The 25232-nt window shown below is 32.4% G+C and overlaps 1 protein-coding gene across 2 annotated transcripts in view; it reads left to right on the top strand.

Moving 5' to 3' along the window:
* LOC106069463 (lactase/phlorizin hydrolase-like) overlaps positions 1-25232 on the top strand; it is a 32415-nt gene that overhangs the window by 6616 nt on the left and 567 nt on the right. For both annotated transcript variants that reach the window (XM_056035337.1, XM_056035338.1), the window contains exons 5-37: positions 94-256; positions 1415-1607; positions 1717-1848; positions 2010-2117; positions 2541-2670; positions 2889-3073; positions 3656-3857; positions 4961-5097; positions 5550-5677; positions 5972-6099; positions 6387-6516; positions 7110-7293; positions 7910-8055; positions 10043-10139; positions 11710-11842; positions 12862-13046; positions 13268-13451; positions 14089-14234; positions 14364-14494; positions 14932-15049; positions 15348-15484; positions 15700-15883; positions 16268-16510; positions 19660-19780; positions 20296-20480; positions 20807-20981; positions 21189-21343; positions 21478-21587; positions 21704-21877; positions 22568-22648; positions 22771-22927; positions 23893-24105; positions 24886-25161. In XM_056035337.1, coding sequence (XP_055891312.1) covers positions 94-256; positions 1415-1607; positions 1717-1848; positions 2010-2117; positions 2541-2670; positions 2889-3073; positions 3656-3857; positions 4961-5097; positions 5550-5677; positions 5972-6099; positions 6387-6516; positions 7110-7293; positions 7910-8055; positions 10043-10139; positions 11710-11842; positions 12862-13046; positions 13268-13451; positions 14089-14234; positions 14364-14494; positions 14932-15049; positions 15348-15484; positions 15700-15883; positions 16268-16510; positions 19660-19780; positions 20296-20480; positions 20807-20981; positions 21189-21343; positions 21478-21587; positions 21704-21877; positions 22568-22648; positions 22771-22927; positions 23893-24105; positions 24886-25161 — 5171 coding nt within the window. The remainder of the gene's footprint in view (positions 1-93; positions 257-1414; positions 1608-1716; positions 1849-2009; positions 2118-2540; positions 2671-2888; positions 3074-3655; positions 3858-4960; positions 5098-5549; positions 5678-5971; positions 6100-6386; positions 6517-7109; positions 7294-7909; positions 8056-10042; positions 10140-11709; positions 11843-12861; positions 13047-13267; positions 13452-14088; positions 14235-14363; positions 14495-14931; positions 15050-15347; positions 15485-15699; positions 15884-16267; positions 16511-19659; positions 19781-20295; positions 20481-20806; positions 20982-21188; positions 21344-21477; positions 21588-21703; positions 21878-22567; positions 22649-22770; positions 22928-23892; positions 24106-24885; positions 25162-25232) is intronic.

Here is a 25232-nt window from a genome sequence, read left to right on the forward strand (position 1 = left end):
ATTTCTAGCTATACCATTTATTTGAATCTTACGACTTTGTCTTATACCAATCAATGTTTTTATTGTATCTGTGTGTCATCTTTTCAAACACAGGTTGATTGCGGAGTTGAAGGCTAACAATATAGAGCCCATGGCTACTTTGTATCACTGGGACTTACCACAGGCTTTAGAATTAAAAGGCGGATGGCTCAATGAAGATGTGGTTGGCCATTTTAGAAATTATGCAGATCTTATTTTTAAAGAGTTTGGTGCTGATGTAAGTGACACACTTTTAAAATCGTATGCGAATATGTTTGTAGCTCTACACATATATGATTTGTACCATTTTATATTGTATCTTTTTTATTGTGTACTTCGAAATAGAAAGTGGTAGAGTAGAACCCTTTTGTGCCAGAGTTCACATTTATTAAATTACTTCTATATATAGATAATATTTTGCATCTATATTTATATTGTTATTGTAGAGTAGTTACGCCGAGGTTGTCAATTGTAGTCAAACTGAATTTCCATTTGATTGGATCAATAAAATTATCTTATCTTATATAGATCTAGATATACCTCTAAAATATAGACTATGACATCTATGATGCCACATATTTCAGTGCTGCAAGTTTTATCTTCGACTTCGAGTTTGAATAATTGTGCAAAGTCAAAGTTTCAACATGTAGTGTGATGTAGAGCTACTAGTACTATACAGTACTACTACTGAATCTGCTGATGTACATAATTGTCATGATCCTTAAAATGGGAAGAAGCAGAAATAATGTGTTCATGATACTAATGATAGACTATGTTATTCAGTACCATGCACTCAACAGTCAGACAATTTTTCTTTTAAATATAAGCAAAATTTTCGCCATTAAAATTGCTATAAGTTATAACTTCTGTTTTAATTAACTTAGAAACATAAATGAAGTATCACTAAACTTGGCTCAAAAACTTTTATCTAAATTAATTAAATATTTAAATTTTTTATCAAAGTACTTAATATATATTTATAAGATTTGTAAGAAGAGACTGGAGAACCTCTAGAATAAGATTTAGACATATTAGAAATCTGTTGATTAGTGCCCTGGCTGCACTTGGCATATATCCAGTGCTTTAAAAAAAAAATAGGTGCCAGTACTCAGTAGTTTATTGCCTAACTTTTAACTACTAAAAATTAATACTATATGTTAAAATACAAGAAAAGTAATAATATTTTCAAAAAGGTGCCGGTGTGCTGTACTGGTGCGTACTGTCACAAAAAAAGCCCTGCATATATCTATATTTACTATAGGCTATCTAGTTCTTCAATCATTGACTAACAAATACATCTTAAACTTCTAAGGGGAGAATAGAATATAGATCTAGAACTATGAATATTGTGTGATGTTTCTCTTTGTCTATGTAATTGTTCACTTATTCTTTTAAGGTGAAATATTGGATTACAATAAATGAGCCATGGGTTGTATCATACCTGGGCTATGGAGTCGACCAAATGGCACCTGGCAGATGGGGTCCTGGAACCAATGTTTACATTGTCACACACAATCTTATTAAGGCTCATGTGGCTGCGTATAAACTGTACAACAGTACCTACAGGTCACAGAGCCCTGGTGGCAAAGGTCAGTAAAATACTTTTTGTGTTTTTCATTAAAATTTTTATTATTAAACTTATATATTTGATATTAAATATTATTTAATGTCAAAATTTGCTTAATTTAAATATCAAAGGTCAGATTGGCATCACACTGGACATTCACAATGACATCCCCAAGAACAGTTCTGATCCTGCTGACGTGGAAGCTGCAGAAAGAGGCAAACTTTTTAGATTTGGTTGGTTTGCTCATCCCATACTTAAAACAGGTATGCTTATAACTGAATTAAAATATCTACTTATTATTGTTTATAACTATGTCTGGACGTTATTATACTTAATTTGTTGCAATAAGTGTAAGCTAAGTTTGTTAAAATTTTTTCTCATGCCTTATGATTGGCAAAAGAAAAATATTATTGAACTTGTTCAGGTGACTACCCTGAAGTAATGAAGACCAAGATCATAGAAAAGAGTCATCAACTAGGTCAGACATCAAGATTGCCTTCCTTTACACCTGATGAAATCTTACAAAATAAAGGTACTTTGTTCGAAAATGTTCAAACATATGTAACTGAGAGTACTAACCTAATCAAAGAAAAACTGAGACAGTTTGATGTGCTGCCTTCCTTCTGTTTAGAAAATAATTTTAGGATCTTTTTGAGATTATCATTGTAGATGTATATATTGAAATTGTAGAATTATGTTTTTATGTAATTATCCTTTCTCTCATTGTGTGACAGTTATTTAAAAAAATTAAATGAGCATTGTTAATATAAAATTAGGGCTGTCACAAGTTTGGCTTGTTGCTTTCTTTTTCTATGTTTTGTGCTCTCTCCAAATGGTGTCAGTGTGAAGTTAGTCCATTACATGAGCTATGATAAAATTCTCTTTATTTTTATGAAGCTTGCAAATAATTTGTTTAGCAGAAACTTATAAATAAAGTTTATTTAATATTTGCTAGGATCATCTGACTTTGTTGGGTTGAACTACTACACATCTATCTATGCTAGTCCAGGTCAACTGCCCTATGACCCACCCAGTTGGGACAATGATCAGGACATTGTTAGAGACAGAGATCCTTCATGGACTGGGTTAGTTTTGCCATGGTTTTCTCATTTATTGTTTCATTTAGTTTCTGCTTGTCTTGCCACTACAGTATTCACATGAGTTATCTTATCATGGTACTTTTTTGCTTCATTGGTATATTTTTAAACAATTTCACTGTGTGGAACAAAGTGCATCTCCACCCTCTTCATTTATGTGATCAGTTGGCTTTTTTTTTGTACTGATTATTTCTTTTTTTCCACAGTTCTGGATCATCTTGGCTGTTTAGTGTTCCTACAGGATTCAGAGAGGTTCTCAATTGGATTAAAAAAACATATAACAACATCCCCTTGTATGTCACAGAAAATGGAATATCTGACAAAAATGGAACACTGAGAGATGCTCATAGAATTACTTACTACAGGCAACATATCAATCAGATGCTTAAAGGTGACAAAAACATCAACTTTCCTTTCAGTAATTTAAAAACAAAATACAAAAAATGACACATTCTTTTCAAATTTTAGGTGAATAGATATTTTAAATTGGAGATTGATTAGTTAAATAATTTTAACCATTGCTATAAACATAGCAGTTTAGGTGTGATATGGCTTTGCTCTGTTTAGATAAAATCATGTCTTTTTTGGTAGTTTGATAGGCAATAGGGGAATCTATTGAACTACCTCAAATTTTGACCAATTTATCGGCATCAAAAATATTTTTATTAAACTTCTGTATTTTCATGCTTTAAATGAAGTAAACATGTTAATGTGTAACAAAACAGTAATATTTTGTTTGAAGTGTACTCTTGTAATGTTGTAGCAGTAGATATAAATTAAACTTGGTTAACTTTACCATATCATCCATGCTCTACTTGCACATACAATGCTAAAAAAAGGCCAAGTTTCTAGTATAGTCTTTATTGAAAGAAAAAATTGTAAATACCTAAAATTAGTTTCCACAAAATCTGTAATTTTGAAATAACATTTGACTGTTACTTGATTGTTAAAAATAAGTCTATCTAAATCTCAGCAATCAAACTTGATGGTTGTGATGTCAGAGGTTACACAGCCTGGTCACTGATGGACAATTTTGAGTGGGCTAGAGGCTACTCTGAGAGATTTGGATTTTACTATGTGGACTTCACTGATCCCAATAGAACCAGGACCCCTAAAGCATCGGCTCAGTTCTACTCCAATATCATCAGGGATAATGGTTTCAAAAAAGGCTATAGGTATGACAATACTTGTTCATTCTGTATTTTAACATACACACACAAACATAAATCCATTCAATAGTAAATAGATAATAATGTAGTTGAACTTTGAAAGTAAAAGTTAATAGTTCAAAATTAAAGAATCCTAATCCTAAAGAAAATAAAGCATTTAAACACTAGGAGAGATCGCTAATTCAAACCAGTTTATAATATATGCAGTCTTATATATATGCTAAAATATAGATATTAATGTAAATCGACAATGGGATGTGTGGCCAAGTCTCATAAATTACTTGACCTCATAGCTGAAGGGTCTTGAGTTAATTTTAGCTCTGACTCAAACTGAGCTGGATGTTTGCTGAGCGTCTAAATTTAGGCAGCACAGAAACCTTTTTCCAAGTACACCCTCCCTCTCACATATCCACATAAGGGATTCGACCATAAAGCTACTGAGAATGTTGTAGGAGTATGAAAGGTGTGCTACACAAATGCAAAAATAATAAATAAAGAATTAGAATACGGTAAACATTCTTTGGTTTATATGGGGGTAAAAATTGGTCCTGAAGTAAACTTAGTATTTTAAAAATTTTTATTGTAATTGTAAAAAAAAAAAAAAAGTTAATCTAGTTGTGTATGCTAATTAGAGATTTAAACTCTGCTAAGTCATTGGTTTTTGTGGCTGATTCAAGCAACACACTCAATGCTCTATTACCCTGTATTAACATAGAATAATTATTTTGTTTTTAAAGTTTCTAGTGTTAATGTTACAGAGGTAGCTATGCATTGAACTGTTCCTTGATCTATTCGTGTCTATTGGTAAATGTTTTATTAGTGAACTGCTCCATGCTCAATGTGTGTGTGTGTAATGGTAAACTTTTCATTAGTGAACTGCTCCATGCTCAATGTGTGTGTATGTGTTATGGTAAACTTTTCATTAGTGAACTGCTCCATGCTCATTGTGTGTGTGTGTAATGGTAAACTTTTCATTAGTGAACTGCTCCATGCTCAATGTGTGTGTGTGTTATGGTAAACTTTTCATTAGTGAACTGCTTCATGCTCAATATGTGTGTGTGTGCTATGGTAAACTTTTCACTAGTGAACTGCTCTATTTGTGTGTATAGTGGTAAAGGAGGCCAATCTACTGGCATAGTTTACATTGAGGATGATTTTGAAGTCCTGTATGATCAATTTCCTGATGATTTTGCCTGGTCCACTGCAACAGCTTCATATCAGATTGAAGGTGGATGGAATGCTGATGGTAAGGTCTATGTTTAGTTCACCATGTAGTAGTGTTTCATTCATAATAATTCTGAAAATAATAGTAATCTTTATTATCAATTAGGAAATTAGTCTTCCATCCTGACATCTTTGCTTCTTGGTCTACTGATCTCTTCCATGTTTGTTTTGGTCTCTTTCAATCTAGTCTTTGTATATTCTCATTGAAGACTTCTGCTTAAAATTAGAAAGATCAATTTGCCTGCACAACAATAACTCACTAAATGTCTTTAAGAGATTTAAAGTACTTGTATAAATTAAAACCTAAATTAAATCCTGGACTAAAAGACAGTTGTTCCTCTATAAGAATACATTTTGGCTATGAGAAATGATAAATTAAATAGTTTTATTTTATATTTAAATGCCTCTATTTTTCATTGTATACACAACTAATGACTATATCAGTCAAAGTTTAAATTACTAATTCATTTACAGGTAAAGGCCCCAGTATCTGGGATTCATGGGCCCATACAGGACGCATTGCTCACAATGAAACTGGAGATGTGGCCTGTGACAGTTATCACAAATATAAGGAAGACGTTCAACTCCTAAAAAATCTTGGGGTAAGAAATCTAATTTTTGTTTAATCTAAAGTGATTGATATTGTAGATATCTGTTTAGAAAATGTACAGTAAAACCATGGCACATGTGATTCATTCTACTTTGATCTTTTAATGTCACTATAGTGTGTGCTATCTAATTGCTATCCACTGAATACCAAGGAATATGTTATGTTTTAAAAAAAAATATGAAATATATCTGATATTTATACAGTTTACTGTAATCTTAAAGACTTTATTTTAATTCATTTCATTTGAAGTGTACAGATTTTAACTAATATAAAAATGTTTTTTCAGGTCAACCATTATCGTTTCTCTATAGCCTGGTCTCGTGTCATGTCTGATGGTACACCAAAAACCATCAATGAACCTGGAATACAATATTATAATAATGTCATTAATGAACTGTTAGCTAACAATATACAGTAAGTCTTGAGGAATGTCTTTAAAAAATATATTTGACTATTTATCAGGGTCATGTGCTTTTTATTTATCTAAGTTTAAAAAAATAAACTTAAACCTATTTTTTACATTATTTCAAGCCTTGGTCTATTTGCGGAAGTTAATATTTAAATAATATTTATGATAGTTTTGCTACTAAATGTAAATGTCTTTTAAAATATTTTTAATCTCATTAGACAATATTTTATTTTACAATTTTTTATTACTTTTAGTTTTGACCACTTCAAACCTGTTTATCCTTGTTTCACAGACCAATGGTTACACTGTATCACTGGGACCTTCCTCAAGCCCTACAAGACAAAGGAGGTTGGCTGAATTCCAGCTTACAGGATGATTTTGTGGAGTATAGTCGATTGTGTTTCCAGAGGTTTGGAGACAGGGTATGTGTTAATCTTTTCAACACTATTAACTTTTACAAGTTTTGGTTTGTACATGCTTTCAAATTTCCACTTGCTCAGTGTTATTGATGAAGACTCAAAGAAATGTGCTATTTATTGAGCTGAGTAGTAAAAAAATTTAGAAGTATTTAACATTGATGTTTTCAATATACATAATTATCCAAATATAAACTGCAAAAGAATAGTAAATAAAAAGGTTTGGTGTTAAGATACTAGGCTTTTGAGAGAATATCGAATTATCTTCTTTTTTTTGAAGGAATGTAAGCTAGAAGCTTTATGAAAGCTGATCTCTAATTTATGCTTTATACTGCCTCTTTGTTCTCTTATGGACCTCATTAACAGTTAGTGACAGGAAAATTTCACTTTACTTATTTCAACATTTATATCTTTAATTAGTAAAACAGAATTGTCATGTATATTTTGATTATAAATAAATATTTTTTCATACGCGAAAAATCTTATTCTTCTTTCCTTTGCCAATGACAGTGGTTTATCTCTACAGAATAACTTACGACATGTGGCTGAAGAATAATCTTATCTTCTTTTACCCTTACAACACTATGTAATATGTTTAGGTAAAAAAATGGATCACATTCAATGAGCCACCAATTGTAACAATCATGGGGTATGGAGATGGCACCTCAGCACCTGGCCACAAAGATCCTGGCAGTGGAGCATACATCAGTGGTCATAATCTGATTCTGTCACATGCTAAAGCTTATAGACTGTATGAGCGTGATTTCAAGGCCACACAGAAAGGTGTTCATTTTTTTATTTTTGTTTAGTTTATGCAGAAAACTTTAAACATAAAGCATCTATGCAATATTGTACTTTTTTTTATGCTTTTCCTTTAGATAAAAGAACAAACAAACCTCATTTATGATTATTTTACTTATTTTGAATTGCAATGTATCTTTAGATATATATTATTTAACTTTTTTAAAAATATTTTGTAAGCATCTCAAAATTATATAATTAAATACAGAAATGTTATCTAATATTTAAAAGAAAGTTTAAAATATTAAGAATATTACATTGTACATATTTTTAGGAAATTACCACTTATTACCCAAGAAATTGTGAAAAGCTACAGACATGTTATTATGAAAAAATGGAAATATTTTTGCATATAAAATTATTACATAGTTAGTTAGTTGTCAGTAGAACCAGTTACCTTTTAAATTTTCTCTCTCTAGATAATTTGCCATGTTAATGTTAATATAATAGCAATAAAAGGCCAGAGATTTAATTGTGTTCGTGGATATATTTAAAGATTTGGACAAGTGAAAATCAACAAGATAAAATTTACTTGTAATGAATGTGGAGTTTGAAATTTGTAAACTAATTCATTTTATGATTTGATGAAATCTCTTAGGTGAGGTTGGCATCACTATCAACCAGGGTTGGCCTCAACCACTGGATCCTCTAAACATTAAAGATGTAGAGGCTAGTGAACGCAGCATTGATTTTTATGGTGGCTGGTTTGCACATCCCATATTTATTAATGGAGACTACCCAGAGGTAATAATACAATTAACTTCTTTTTTTATCTCTTCATTGCACTCGGAGAGACAAAAAAAACATAAGTCTAAACATCTTTCTGCTGCTGAGCTGTCAGCTCTTTTGACGCCTTGTGCCATAGAAAAGCACTGTGATATTTCCACTCTTTGTCTGGTTTGAAATTAGAAATTAAAGGCTGCTATCTGGATTAAAGAAAGTAGATAATGTCTAGTTTATTGGGCAAGGTCATTTCTTTGTACATAGCTCAACTTGTGCTTCCAAAGGTACATTGATTGAGCCATTCTTTTTTATGATTGCTGTTTGACATAGACATTTGAACAATATCTTAGCACAAAGTTAGAATATACAAAATTCAAGAAAAATATGTATCAATATCAATCAAAATCAATGTATTTCTTCTTTGAGATATTATTTGCCATTTGCTTAAAATAGAATTGACTTATAATTTAATTGAATAATAGGAATTGATTGTTTAAAGCAGTGATTTCCAAAGTGGTCTATATAGACCCCCAGGGGTCTACGAAGAGCTCCAAGGGGTCTACGAAAGTGAAAAAAAAAATTGGGGGTCTATGAGATGTCCACGGGGGTCTACGAAAATTGATTTCATTTAAGCAGATCGTAACTTTAATTTTCACATTTCATCAATGTAATTATTTCATACACTAATATATGATTTGTACCTTAGTTAATCCTCTCTATTTATCATATTATTCAAACTAAAAATTGTTATATTTAATTTCCATACGTATAAAAATAGCTTCATTTCTTTCTGCATGTAACAAAAACAAATGTAGATTATACAGAGTTAGTAATTTAAATTTGGATTCATTTCTTCCTTGTCAAACAAGCGGTTGCCAAGAGCCCTTTTTATGACGATATGAAACTAATTACTCAGAAAAATCAATTGAGACGATGCCACCCTGATAGAAAGATAAAGGTTTCAAAAACTTTTGAACTCTCAAATCTAAAGTTCAGAATAGACCCACAAAATCTTTCTTCAACATCATATAGAGAAGATGATGGTTTGTGAGTGTCTTAACAAATCTCTTTAATAATAGTCAAATACGGAAAACACTGTAGATATAACATTGATTTTACCAGCTGTTAAAGTAGTTTTAAAAACGGTTTTACACAAACGTACATCTGATATTATTTTAAACAAATTTCTTTAACCAACAATACAGTAGGCACATCGGTGGTATGAGTTATAACAAAAGCTTATTGTGTAATCCTCCGCAAACAATATATACAGTTTGGGATTAGCGGCCTCGCAGGCTCTACCAGTGTGTAGCGATGTAAGCTGTATACTGCCTATAGGTCATCTGCTCCTTATTTCTTTGGGGTTGACCCAGGAAACAGTTCCCATGTTTGGGTAGATCTGAAAGACAGCAGAGGCTTGAATTCAGTTTCCCCCCTGCTAGGTGGATTGCTAGCCCAGGTTAATGAGTCCCTACTGCCAAAAGCTTTCTGGTTTAGGCGCCAGTTACTTCACCCCTACTCCTGTTTTGAACAAGACTCGAAAGATAAAGAAATTTAAGAAATATAAAGACAGTGACAGGTAAAGCAAATTTATTGATATATATTGTTTGAAGCAAGAACTACTTCATAGAACGACAAATTCCTATATGAAACATAATATCCGTAGGAATGGATGATGAACCTGCGAAAAAAAAACAAAAAAAACAACGACACACATATTCAGTGTCTTTTGGTGGTTCCAGTAGTGCATATCAATTGTTTTGAATTGTATCAATAAATATATTACAAAGTAGCTTTAAATTTCTTATTTACTCTTCAACTCACTACAGTTAGAAATTACTTTAAACAATGGAGTTTGTGAATTTGAAAAAAAATGCAGTACCGGTATAATCTAAGCAGGGGGTCTACCAAAAACCAGAAAACATGGCAAGGGGTCTACGCGACAAAAAAGTTTGGGAACCACTGGTTTAAAGCTTTGAAAATTTTTTTTTGTTTTTTATGCTTTCAGGAAATGAAGAAAAGAGTAGCAGATAGAAGTCAAGCTCAGGGATTATCACAAAGTCGTCTTCCTCCTTTTACTGAGGATGAAAAGAAAATTGTTAATGGTAAAATATAAAACTTAATCATTATTTCTAATTTAAATATTTGGCTTACGTTTAGTGAGTAATATGTATTGAAGCCATGGTACTTTTTTCTCACTACATTGAAAAAGTTATTTGATTATTTTGACTTGAAAACTTTTTATTGCATTCGTTAACACACAGTTTTGGCTCTAAATTCTTGTAGGGCTTAAGAATGACATACCTTTGTATTTCCTTACATGAAACAGTCCCATGTAGACATCACTTCCCACAACTTTGTCATCACTCCTACATACACTGTTTATTTAGTTGAAATATTTTTCAACATCTGTACATAAGCTGCATAACAAAAGTTGGTTTATTCTTTAATATAATGACCTACATCATAAACAAGTGAATGCCAGTGTCTAGAGGAGTATAGATAACAGCGTCATCCGCATAAGAATGGAACAAGAAAACAAATGCTTCTTTAGTACTTTAGATAATTGGTCCTAAATAGATTGGGTTATGAAGTGTTCTTAGTGCCACTAATAGGTTCTAAACTGACACGGCTATGAGTATTGATAATAATAATAAGGTTTCTATGCGCGTCTTAAGATTAATGATGAGTGCAGTATTTCCCATGGCTATGTAGCTGTGACCTACAAATTTTGCCACATCCAAGCATAACCATTGTCTGCCAGTGGTCGATTTTCTTTTCACCACCTGCGTCTGCCCTCAGCAGCGTATTTTCTTTTGATCTCAAATGTGTATCCCTCGGCCTTTGTGAGTATTAGGCTCAGCATTATTAACAATATTTAATTACTACAACTTCAATATACAAAGTTTCAAGTTTTAAATATAAAAAATAGTAGCTTAGGTCTTATTAATCAGGAAACATCATTTCTGTCTCTATCTCTTCCTTTTAATGGTCGTAGCCACTAATTGAAGTTTGACCTTCAGGTGTGTAAACATACAGTGTTGCATCTTTGTCCAGGTTCTGACCTGATGGGAGATATATTAGAAAGGAGGGGGGAAAAGGGTATTTGTATTGGGTAATTAGACTTTAAGGAATGTTGTATCTGCAGGGTTTAAATCCGGTCATAGTAGTTTCAGGAGGAAATCCAACATGCTATAGATAAAAAATCATGTATGAGGTCTAATTCATGATACACTGGCTATCAAAATGGCGGTTAAAAAATCTGATTAATTGAATAATTTGTAAGTAATGGTATCAGAATTAAACCCTTACTCTTAATTTTTACTAGTCCATTAGTGAAAGGTACTTTAATTTTGCACAAGGTGTTTTTAGCTTAAAATTGAATAATAATTGAGAGATTAAATCTCAGGGTTTGTTTGAAAAACAAAAAGAAAGATAAGAATTGAAATTTTAATAAAACAAAACATATTTTAAAATGAATAACAAAGAAAATAAATAAGACAAAGGATTTTGAAAAATATTTAGAATAAGAAAATCACTCATCAAATGCATAGAAATAAGTTTTTTAAAAATATGGAATAACTTAAATCAGATTTTATTTCTGAATGATGAAAATTTAACTACACAAATTTAAACAAAATAATTCTCATTGAAATTATATATTTTTTTATACAGGTTCATCCGATTTCTTTGGTATCAATTTTTACTCAGCTAATTATGTAACAAATGATCCACAAGCACCATCTAACCCACCCAATTATTACAATGATCAGGAGACAAGAGGAGAGACAGATCCTAAATGGATTGGGTGAGTCTAGTTGCATGTTACATGATGTAGTTTAATATTAATTTCTTTCTTTTGAAATACCTGTCTTTCACATTCTTCGTTTCATACTTATTTATAACCTTGAGACTTGCCCTGGCAATGATTGGCTGGTGGTTAGATTCAAATATGAATTCTTGCACTACTAATGAATTTTTTTGAAGGACTTGCTAGCTTGTAGGTTTGATTTTTCTCAGTTTCTTCCACTCATTGTTCATGAGGTCAAAAGACATTGTCTTTTATTCTGATGAATAGCATGGGTGCAGTATTTTACCTGACCAAACAAACCCAGTTTTGAGATGCATATTTTGCCACATTTAGCACAGACAAAGCTGCTGTCTGCTAACCTATTAAAGGTTTCTTTTCATGATTGGTAACTGACTTCAGTAAAGGCTTTTCTTTGTGAGTGTTCTCTGAGTTTGTTTCAAAGGTTGTCATGGCCAGGGGTGTCAATGGGGTTAAGCTCCCATTGTCTATAAAATACTCCTAATGGCATGCGTCTCAAATAGCCTCTGACAACTAAGTCCAGCACCTGGCCTGCTCGTGTGGCTTAGATATTAAGCCCGGCGAAACTGTTCTCTGAGTGTTCAGATGCCAGTTGCTTTTCTATATACCAGTGAGGGTGAAATGATGCCTGACCTTATTTTAATAGTACTATTGGGGGTCACCTCAGTTATGCATTTGGTTGTCTCTTATACGGAATAGGTGTCTGATTCATTGCAACTGTCAGTTGATGTTTATGCGGCTAGGATGTGGCTAACATACTGGTCAATCCACTTTATTTACTTTATCTTACTTTATTTTTCTTCATCTTATTTGTCAATGCTGGATAGTCTTCAAGAATGAATCCAAGTAAGTTCAGTGATGACTCATCTCTGGTTGTAATGTTTTGTTTCAAATTGTAGAACAAAATGTTTTTTATTATCCTAAAAAATTTGCTGCTTGAAGAAAAATAAGTTTATAGAGAGTTATAATATTAGGTAATTATTGGTTGTTTTTTTTAGCTCAGGATCATCCTGGTTAAAAGTGACTCCATTTGGTATTCGTAAAATCTTAAACTGGCTCAAGTACAACTATAACAATGTCCCAGTTTACATCACAGAGAATGGTATCAGTGACCGCAATGGTACACTACATGACTGGCATAGGGTGCACTATTACCGTCTTTACCTCAGTGAAGTCTTGAAAGGTAGGACTTATCAATTCCTTTTTTTTTTTACTTTATAGCATCAAATCTTTGTTTTAGTTTTCTTGTGATGCTATCAATTTTAAGTAATTTCACTTTGGAATTATTTGTACATTGATATAATGACATTATTTTTAGATTCTTTTGGAATTTTAATTTAAAAAAACATTTTTTTTTCTAGCACCCTTTTTAACCTGTTCCGAACTCTTTCTATCTGTTTGAAGCCATCAAGCTGGATGGATGCAATGTGAAAGGCTACACTGCTTGGTCCCTGATGGATAACTTAGAGTGGAACATGGCATATGATGAAAGATTTGGGCTGCACTTTGTTGACTTCAATGATACCAGCAGACCAAGAACACCCAAAGCTTCAGCTTACTTCTTCAAAACTCTCCTTGCAGACAATGGGTAAAGCTTAGAAGTAGCTCTGAAATATAACATAAAAAAAAGCATCCCAGAAAGCATTCTATTTTATTAATTTCAGTGATGACCTGGCATATAAACTTTTCACGATTTATGTTTGTTTCATTTGTCTAACCTTTTTCTCAACACCTAATGTTCAGGTAAATGAAAGAAATAATTTCTTTAGGTTTATAATGTTTATATATTATTTAAGAAGTACTTTGGAGCAAGTATAATATTTTAAAGTTAGAATTCAAATTTAATAGTGTTGTCAGTGTTTAACAGTTGAAATGCAAAACAATTCTAGAGGAGATCTTTTATCAGGCAGTTTGGATGAAACAACTTTTAGGAGATTTTTTATCAGTCACCTTAAATGAAGTTGTTAAAAATTTTTTAATCAATTTCATTCAAGTTTTTTTTTTTGCACCAAATCTACATTAAAAAATAAAAGAGTATCCTATGTTGTTGAATGTGGTTTCACAACTGTATTTTAATCCTTGAATATGATGTTAAATTTGTTAACATTTATTTCATTTTAATGACCTGCCTTGGTTGAGATGACCACAAAATGTTACTTATAAGTTTGAATGAACTTTTTATTCCTCACTAATACTTTCACTGATGTACATGTTGTTCTCAACAGATTTAAACATGGCTACACCAGGAACGGAGGATGGGGTACTGCTGTTCAGTCTACCAATGAATTCTACTATGGAAACTTCCCAGACAAGTTCAGCTGGGGATTAGCTACTGCAGCTTACCAGATAGAAGGGGCATGGGATGTGGATGGTATGTTGAAAGAGAAAGCAGTTTTAAAGTAGAGTTCTAATAGTCATTTTTATTAGCTTTTAATGGTAGTTACTCATGCCTTTCCTAGTCTGTTGTATATCTGACCAAGTCTCTTAACCATCTATAAAGGTAAAGGGCCCAACATCTGGGATACTTTTAGTCACACACCTGGAAATGTGGATGACAATTACACAGGAGATGTGGCCTGTGACAGCTATCACAAACTTGATGAGGACATTAAAATTATTAAAGATATGAATGTAGGTATCTGTCTTGAAAGCAACTAACACCCAACCTTGTCTATGCTCATATATTACAACCAACACCAATTTAAGTACATCCAATAGTGTCTATACTCCTATAATGAACACTCTCAGTGATTTTACCATCACAAAAGAGATACAAGACACCGATAGCAAAGACAAACAGACACAAACACTCTTTTGTTCCCCTGGCAATCAAATCATTAAATAAGAACAATCTGGTACAAACTTTGTCACATGTAAATTATGAGTGAGTCTGGTGTGAATGTACACTTTGGTTTCTTATAGTTATAATGTTTTTTGTTTGGTAATGCACAAATTGTAAGACAAATTTCCTTAAGGATAATAAAGATTATTATTATTATTATTATTATATTACAACTAGCATTATTTTAAATCTTGTTAGATCTCAACAAAATAGATTACATTTTCAGATGACTCACTACAGATTTTCTATCTCCTGGTCTCGTATTATGCCAAGTGGAACACTGCCTTCCAATCCTGCTGGAATAGATTACTACAACCGTTTATTAACTAAACTGGGTGAAATAGGTTAGTTTCAGATAATATTTTACAAGTTAATATGTAAATCCAGGGATTGTAGAGTACATACAATTAAAATCAGCAGAGGAAAAGTATTGACATTTTTTATGTCACTGTTACATTTTTAACATACAATTTATAAAGTTTAGGTTGTTGAGATATTTTTTTAACTAGATTTAAATGTCTCTTTTAAATTAGCAATCCTACATCCATACTCTCATAATATTTTCATGTTTATCGTAATACCTTTTTAACAAAACAAAGTTTTTTTTGAAATGACTTACATGTGGATTGTTGTGATCTCCAGGTGTGACACCAATGGTGACAATGTATCATTGGGACCTCCCTCAAGGTCTCCAAAACCAAGGTGGTTGGTTTAATCCTAAAATTGTGGACTGGTTTAAAGACTATGCTGATCTCTGTTTCTCACAGTTTGGCAACAAAGTAAAATAAATGTTTAACTTTTTCAAAGATTCATAGCATTTTTGTTATGTTTGGTGATAGCAGAGTTCAAGTGATAGATTTATGTCTACTAAATTATTAAGTTAGTTATATAGTATGAGATCTTAGATTTTTACTTAAATATATGTTCTAGGATAGGAAAGGTGTTATTGAGTGTTGGTATTATAAAGTTTCAATCATCTACTATTGTATTCAAGGTCAAGAGGTGGATCACATTCAATGAGCCATGGGTCATTAGTGTCCAAGGTCATGGCAAAGGAGACTATGCCCCTGGCATTAAGGACATTAAAAATGGTCCCTACAAAGCTGCTCATAATATCATCAAGTCCCATGCTGAGGCTTACCATTTATATCAGGATAAATACAAGGCAACCCAACAAGGTGAGTACACTTTGTTTATGGTAAAAATAAAAAAAAGAAAGCTGTATCACACAATAAGTATTTATTTCATCCAGGCACATGCTGGTTTTAAAATAGTTTCAAGAGGTTTTTATTGACTTAAATGATAATCATTTCAGATATTGATGTATTCCTTATAGATTTGTCTATCTTAAAATAAAATCTATTTCTTTTTTTTAGTTGACTAAGTAGAAGTGGGGATTTTTATAGAGTAGCTATTGTACTGGATACATAAATAAATTAAAGATTATCTTCTTTTCTATTAGAAAGTCTCCATGTGATTACTAGAAAGTTCCTTTATCACTATTTTGTTTTCATTTCCAAAATTCTCTGAAGTTCTTGACTGTAAAATTATATGACCAACAGGGGAAGTTGGAATAACCTTGAACTGTGACTGGCTGGAGCCACGAGATATTGTCAACATTAGTGACATTGAAGCCTCAGAAAGAGGTTTACAGTTCTTCATGGGCTGGTTTGCTCACCCTGTGCTCATCAATGGAGACTACCCAGATGTCATGAAGGAATATGTCAAGAATGCCAGTTTGGAGGAAGGTTTGACTACTTCCAGGCTTCCTGAGTTCACAGCGGATGAGAAGAAGAGGATTGTAGGTGTGTCACTTTTTACAAAGCTAATATTAACTCTGTCTGTCTGTCTGGTAAATAGTTGGTACACATTATTTCTTCATCACCCAATCTCGGATCAAGTTGAAATTTTGTGCAATTATTTCTTGTACCTGACAAAACAAGAATCAATAAAAAAAAATTAACCAAATAGTCAATTAACTAATGGTAATTAATTATTTTGTTGGTATCCAACAAGTGAAAGAAATTTTACTTGACAGATGTGGTGGTATAAATTGAATTAGTCCCTATGTGGTGGCTTGAGTTTGAATTTAAGTCATACAACCTTTTTTTTAAATGTGTTATAAAGAGATCATAGTAACATTCACCCCGATAACCCCTACGTTCCCCTCCACCTCACCCCATTTTCCCTACTGGCCCAGATAAGTGATAGGATCATAGTGCATTGAGAAAGTTAAGAGCATGAAATTGAGCTAAATAAAAACAATTGGTAAAAATATTTCTAATTGCACAGATTTATTTTTGTTAGTCAAGATTTATTACAAATTTAGTTACATGACTAGTCCAAACTAATTGATACAATTACACTTAATATAAGCTTTGTTTTTTAAAAAGCATTTTTTTATGTTTGTCTTGTTCAAAATTCTCTCTAAAAATTTGATTTGCCTAACAAGTATTATCTGAATCTGTTATAGAATATACATGAAATATAAATTCATTGTATTCTGTAGCTTTCAATAGGTTATCAAACATTGTTATAAATTTTAGTAAAGTAGGTGAGAATCAGATTGAAATCCTCAGGTTACCATTGGGATAGTTACAGCAAATGGTCACTTTTCATGTCTTGGAAGACACATGTTTACAAAATCATCACAGTCACAGACCAGTGCCTCTGTTGTAACTGCCTGTGCAGCTGCAGCCTTTGTTGGGTAATGGCTCATTGTTCTGCTTAATCCAGTCTATCTGGTCTTCTAGGGTATCCCAACAGTTTTTCTATCTTGTTCTGCATCACATTTAGGAGCTCCCTGACATAAGGTTCCACCTCAGATAGGAAGGTCAAATTCTGCTCATTAAATATGGCATGCTGGAGATATGCTCTGATGTTTCTTTGCACCAGCTGATCATATCTTTTGGAGCTCTTGCTTCAGCTGCCTATAGCTTAGCTCAGGGGTGGGCAAATTAAGGCCCGCAGGCCACATGCGGCCCGCCGAAGTGTTTTATGCGGCCCGCCGACGCTTTAAGAAATCAGGTGTTCCCATACAATACACATATAAAAATGCAAATATATTTATATAAATAATTGTAAATATCTATAGATCTAGAAATAATTGAAACTTCTGATTCTTATCACTTATCATGAAGAGGCTAAGGAAACATTGTCTTTAAACGTCATTCTAAAAAGTTTAAAGTAAACGAAGATTATTCTTAACAGCAATATTTCGAAACATTCAGTCAAAGACAAACACAAGCCAGTATTTATTCAATTCTATCGAAACTCTGTTGAAAGTGTTGGGTTGGCTTGTACAAGACAGCAAGTGTAACAACTAATGGAGCTCGTGTTTTGACTAAGAAAAACAGGCTTTTTAATAAAATAAAGCATTGAATATCAAATATATTGTTGGAATTGATTTCTCAATGATCTTATTATTGGCACAGGGCCAGCCTTAGGCAAAGACAAAGTGGGGTCACCTATTGGTGAGGGCCTTGCACTGACTGCCTTCTCATTATTTTAGAGAAGAAATAGCGAAACTTGTCCTCAATGTTATTGTTGAAGTACAATAGGTTTTTAATAAATTGAATAATTTTACTGTTGTCGCTTTTTTATTTTATTTTATCCTATTTGAGGCCACCAAATTCACTTTGCCAAAGGCCTCCAATTATCTGCCGGCCATGACTGGCAGTTCCGAGAAGTACTTGAAGATTTGGAACAAAACATTCCGATGATCGGTTACACAGTAGTATCCGCTGGCCAAGAAGAATATGGAATCTCAAGGAAGAAATAGTTAGGTTTATTGAAGGACATTGATTATGACTTTGTTACTAATATTTCTAATGAAGAGTTGAAGACAGACTTCATGTTTATCATCGGAGACATTGCAATGTTTTGTTTGCAAATGAAATGTATCTGCATCTTAAATCTTTTCAAACAAAGTTATTCCACTTCTTGAGTCAGCAAGTGAAATCGAGTCTTATCATTTTCCTTAGCTGAAAGGTGAAACTATTTCTAGTGAAGTGGATGAAATGTACAAGACTTATTTGGATTCCTTGATTGTGGAATTTGAAAGCAAATTTTAAGACGTCAAGATCTTGGAACTAGTTTTCAATACCATCAGCTCAGCATTTAATGCAGAGGCTGATTTAGCTCCAGATGACATACCTCCATAGCAAATTATGACCTGAAAGAGTAATTCCAGTGAGTTCTTCCACAGAAGTTTCATGACTGCCAGAAGCTGTATTCCCATACTTAAGAAAACTTTGCTGCGAAGCTGTGGCATTATTCGGAACCTAATTCATCTGTGAACACGCTTTATTTCGTTTGTTTGAAAATTATGAAGTGTTAGAACAGGTCGATGCTCACTGACTGTAATTTGACAGCAGTCGCAAGAACAAAACAACTAGTAAGCTAGTTCTACAATTACAGAACATTATGCACGGATGTAAACAGTTAAATGCTTCATGTTAAGTACCATTGTACATTTGTGGTGAAATGTTGTGATGTAAAAAGACAATAACAAAATAAAAAAAAATATTCATAAAATTAGTTCAAGAAATTGCTAACTGTTGTTGTAATTCCTCAATTTGGAGTAAAAAAAAAAAAATTTATGCGGCCAGCCAGTCCCCAAATTTTTTTTAATGCGGCCCTCGGTAGAAAAAGGTTGCCCACCCCTGGCTTAGCTCATCCATCATAGGCTTACCAGATACCTGCATGATTAAGAAAGACGGTCAACAAATTTGTGATCTTTCTATTTTTAGTTAGACTGTATTTAATACTCATGATATGCAGAACTGATATGATTGATTGATAATTGATAGACTCTGCAATGAAGCTTCTCTCCAAACTGTACTGTCTTTGTACCGTGTTGAATGGAGTTATAACAATATTCAGATTGTAGTGTATAGATTTGTCAAACAGACCTTCATGATTTTAATGTGACATTATGGTTGCTTTATGACAGGTACCTCCGACTTCTTAGGACTCAACCACTACAGCAGCAATGTAGCCTATGAAGGTTATGTTGGTGATGGCTACTGGAGGGACCAAAAAATTGTCACATACAGGGATCCATCTTGGCAACAGTAAGTTAAACCAGAGTTTCTCAACCTAAAGGACTTGCTTACTTCAGAATACAAACTAGTAGGGAAGGCTAGATAGGGCTTGAAAGATATTTTGTATTTGGAGATAAACAGGATTCTGTTTTATTGACTAAAGTGCTTTTCACCTCTTTCATAGTTTACACTAAGAATTGATTTAATTTCTGAACACTAATGTCTCAAAGTCTGCACCACTAAATCTTGCAGTCATCTCCTTTGCTCATGATTAGACCTTGACATTGTTCTGAAACCTTGTAGTCATCCACTTTGATCACGAATAATAAATAAACCTTATTGTTATGAAATGATACAGTTCATAGAATATAGAAAATAAATTTTCAAAAAAAATTAATTAAAAAATGTAGCTTTGTTGGTAAAAGACTGAAAATGGGTGGAGGATGTTACTAGGAAATAAAAAAAAAATATAATAAATAGGTTGTGAAGTACTTAACCATTAAATCTGGTTTCTGTATAAATCTTTGTATTTTCCATGTGCACAGGTCAGTTTCCTATTGGCTGAACATTAATCCAATTGGAATTCGTAAACTTCTGAATTGGATGAGGAAAGAGTATGGAAACATTCCCATTTACATTACAGAGAATGGACTGTCTGATAGAAATGGCACATTAAATGACTTTCACAGAATTGCTTACTTCAGAGATTACATTAACAACCTTCTAAAAGGCAAGTTGGTTTTACAATGCAAAATGCTTTCATTGTAATGAAAATATCTTAGTGAATTTGTATTTATATTTCTGTTATAATAAAGGATTTAGTTTGCAATATAAAACGATAATGTATAGAAGTTCTTGATCTTAGCTTGACTTGGCACACTTGAAGTTTTCTGAAATTGTTTTTAGTTTACATGTGCTTATGTGTTTGCATATTTATGTATAATTTAAGTCATTCTGATTTGTATGTTATTAATCAATGGAGCTCTTTTTTAACCCCTAATGACATGGTGGTCATTTTCTTTGCTGTTATAATTGATTAGTTTCAATGTGTTCCAGCTGTTGTACTTGACAAGGTGAATGTCAAGGGTTACACTGCCTGGTCTCTAATGGACAACTTTGAATGGGCAAGAGGTTATGGAGAAAAACTGGGAGTCTACTATGTAGACTTCAATGATACCAATAGACCAAGAATACCTAAAGCTTCAGCTAGATATCTTTATGAATTGTTCAAGTAAGCACTTGATTCTTTAAGAAATAGGCTACACCAAATTTGTTTCACAAAGTAGAGAAACAAAAAGAATAGATATGACACATTGGAAATCAAAGTTAGCTGTCCTTTTTATTTTACTAAAGACATACTTTTGATGACTCATTCTTCATTTGCATATTAGTTTTAAATAATTATTTTACAAAAATAAATTTCGGTCTTTCTTTCTAGAAACAATGGATTCATCCAAGGCTCTTACAATGACCCAAAGACCACTCAACGTTTGCCATTTAGAAATGAGACTTATTATGGACAGTTTTCTGCAAACTTTTCCTTTGGTGTTTCTTCAGTTGGGTTAGACATACCTAGCCAGGTCAATGAAAATGGTTAGCATTATTGTATACTAAACAATAACATTGGTCAATTTTTTTAAAATTCATTTTCAGCCTATCTGTTAGCAGTGTCCTGTTTATCTTTTGATCTATATATGTTATGTCTCCATTTTGTTTCTTACATGCAGACAGAGGCAAGAGTGTATGGGATACCATAGCACAGACATCGACCATTGCAAAAAGTTTTGACAGCTCTACAGATATAGCAAAAGATATTTCTGATCTTTTAAGCATTAAGGTAAAATAATTAACTATCTAATGTTTTTATCTGTAAACATGCATTTTAGGCCAGTTGTGAAAAATTGATTTAATTTATCTCTATAAAAAAAACTTGTTTAAAATATTAACCTGCAGGCAGAACATTATTACTTCACCATTACCTGGACACGTCTGCTGCCAACTGGCAAAGCTGGAGGTGTTAGCCTAACTGGCTTAAACTACTACTCTACACTCATTGACCAGCTTTTAGATGCTGGCATTTTCCCTGCTGTTGCTATAAACCAATGGGATTATCCTAATGTCTTAAAGGTAATATTATAACGAATGACATTTTTAACAATACATAACAACTTAGATGCCTTGTTAAAAAAAAAAATTATGACATGGTACTGGTATTCAGCTGTTTATTTTAACTGTATTTGTGATAAAATGCTATTTTAAGGTAGACTACAAATGTGGTACAATCTGATAGAAAATGATCAGCATTTTGTACATTTTTATAAAGAAGGACAAACTTTGTGACTCTTTTTAAACAAAATCCAAATGTGTATAGCTTTTTTGAACCCAAAGTGTTGATATGTCTAAAGTTTGGTATATTTTAAGCTTGTTTTTATTCTAAAGTATTAAAAGTATTGTATATTTTTCAGACACTAGACATACTGTTCCATTTTTCACTTTTTAAATCTATAACTAGTAATAGTTGTTATTGGGTTAAACTGTATAAAAACAATTTTCTTTTTTTTATATTTGTAAAAAGAATAATATTATAAAATAAAAACTTTTACTCTAAAGAAAAAATGTACCAGAAACTTTTGTCAATTAATTTACTGCATTTTTTTTTCACACCATATTAAAGGTAACTTAGATTTCTTCAAGAAATATTAACATCTTCACAGACTTCTATTTCTAGCTTTCTTTGAACAATTTTAGCAAAAAAAAATATATATAATTATTATTTATTATCTCGACAAAACTTAACAAGTTTCTTCATTTCTCAAGACAAAAGGCTGGGCAGATAGTAGCATGATTGATGAATATATCTTCCTTGCAAGAACATGTTTTGAGCATTTTGGATCTAAGGTAAAATGGGATGAATGTAACCTTTCAATGTCAACTTTGATGACTTAATTTGTTTATCAACACAATGTGAATGTGTTTCCAAGAACTTAGCTCAACTGTCATTTTTTGTCTCTTTTAAATAGGTGAAATACTGGACAACATTCTCTACACCAGAGTATACACCATTTACCGAGCAGATTAGCTCTGATGGGCAGAGGTATACAATTTATAAAAACCTTCTCTTGGCTCATGCTAAAGCCTACCAGCTATATATTAATGAATTTAAAGCAACACAAAAAGGTAATGGAATTCAGTATATCTTTTGCATTTTGATCAAAGTTCATTTAACAATAGTGCATTACTTAATATTAAAGCGAAAAATATTTTAGCTGTTTAGAATACAACCGTGACTATCATTGGGAATGGTTTTTTTTTTGGTTAGTCTACTTTATTAGCGAACCTAGTCATCAAAGTTTTAGTTCTTTTAGAGACATAGTTTTTAATTATTCTGCATCTTCCACCCTGGTTTTGTAGCTAACACATTGGAAAAAGTTTTTAAGTTTGAAAAAAGAAAAGCAGAAAAATGAACTTCATTTTATTGGCTTTGTTCAACTTCAAGTCTGAAATGAAGCTTCACATTTTGATTCTTTGGCAATCAGCATTTATACATAACTGGAAGTGTTAGTGCTAGAGTTTAGTTTATTATTAAAACCTGAAAATTAAATTCTTTTTAAAGATCTTTTTTGATCTGCTTAACATAAAAACTTATTCAACTTTAAAAAAAAAAAAAGAAAAACAATTTTGAACTAGGTTTAAATAAACATGTTAATAAGAATGCCATTCATGTTGAACAAAGTAATGTGCTATCATACTCACTGACTTGATATGTGCTGTTTTTCTGATTGACTTGAATGCACTATTATACTCACTGTCTTGAATATGCTATCATACTCACTGACTTGAAATGGCTATTATACTCACTGAGTTGAATGTGCTATTATAATCACTGACTTGGAACTTTCTGACATTCCTTTAGAAATATTGATCATTATTTGTTAGCCTAAACCTCCTGCAGGATGGCAGGGAAATGGGGACATGCAGTGTTTGAACTTGGGACTATGGTGACAACTGTCAGGAGTGCATACCACATGACCAGGCAGCCATGTAAATTGACAAATTATTGTTATTGTTTAAATCTGTTTGCTCACACGTAAGAATTTAAACAAGTAAAAAAAATACTGTACTATAAATTACTGTTTTTCTAGGTTTTGTGGGTATTTCACTTGCTCCTATCTTGGCCGTGCCCAGAAATTATCGTGACCCAAGTCATGCTTTGTCTGCTGAAAGACTCACAGAGTACAGCTTTGGTTTGTTTGCTGATCCCATCTATCTGAGTGGAGACTACTCTGACACTGTGAAGAAGATTGGTGGATCTTACTTGTCACCACTGTCTGAACTGGAAAAATCTTGGATCAAAGGTAATCCTGTCACAACTCTCTCTTTATGGTGCTTGACTAGCTTCATGAAGCAATAGCTGAGATGCCCATGAAAAGTAGGACCCATGAGCTTAATGTTGAACTCCTCACAAAGTAAGACCCTTGAGCTTAATGTTAACTCCTCACAAAGTAGGACCCTTGAGCATAATGTTGAACTCCTTACAAAGTAGGACCCTTGAGCTTATTGTTAACTCCTCATAAAGTAAGACCTTGAGCTTAACATTGAACTCCTCACAATCTTATTATTTTTAGAACAGTAAAAAAAATCTTCTGCACTGTCACAAATAGCACACTCTCATAAACACTTAATAATTACAATTCTGAGTTTGTTTTTTCAAGACTTTGCCAGGTTGAGATTTCCTATTTCTGACTGACGAAATGACAGGGCAAAGTGACTTGTTCACCTTAATACTCTCCTTGTATACATTGCAAATTTTTTTTTTGCATTTATTTGTTAGATTCCAAATATGTAGATTAAGTATTTTATCTGATAATTTAGAATGGTAGTTATATTGTTAATAATTTCTTTCTCTGAAATACCTGTTCAACTTTAGGTTAGGTGATTTCTTTGGCAGTTACTTATTTCTCAAATACATTCAAGCCTTGTTAAATTTAACTTTACTGGAAAGAATCAATTGAATTGATCTGATGTTTACTATAATTGTATACATTTTGTATATATATATTTCACATTATCACCACTAATGAGTAATTTATACCTGTATGTATTCTTCAATTTGTTTTAATGTTTCATCCCCTCAGGAAGTGCTGACTATTTTGGTCTGGAATATTATAATACTGTACCTGTTGAAAGAGGCGTGGATATTGTCCAGACAGCAAGTGTAGACTTGAGCAATAATGCCACCATCAACAATACCAATCCCAGAGGATTGCGTATGATTCTTGGATATATAAGAAAACGTTATAACAATGTTCCTGTTATGATTTCTGGTAATGGATTGTGGGACAATAATGGCGAGATAGATGACAGTTTCAGGGGAAAATTTATATTTGATCATGTGGATGAAGTTTTAAAAGGTAAACTTTGCAATAGAAATCATTTTTTAAAAAAATCACTTTATTTCCTTTTTTTTTATTGACTGATATTT

This window comes from Biomphalaria glabrata, chromosome 7 (genome assembly GCF_947242115.1).
Source record: "Biomphalaria glabrata chromosome 7, xgBioGlab47.1, whole genome shotgun sequence".
Taxonomy (NCBI): domain Eukaryota; kingdom Metazoa; phylum Mollusca; class Gastropoda; family Planorbidae; genus Biomphalaria; species Biomphalaria glabrata.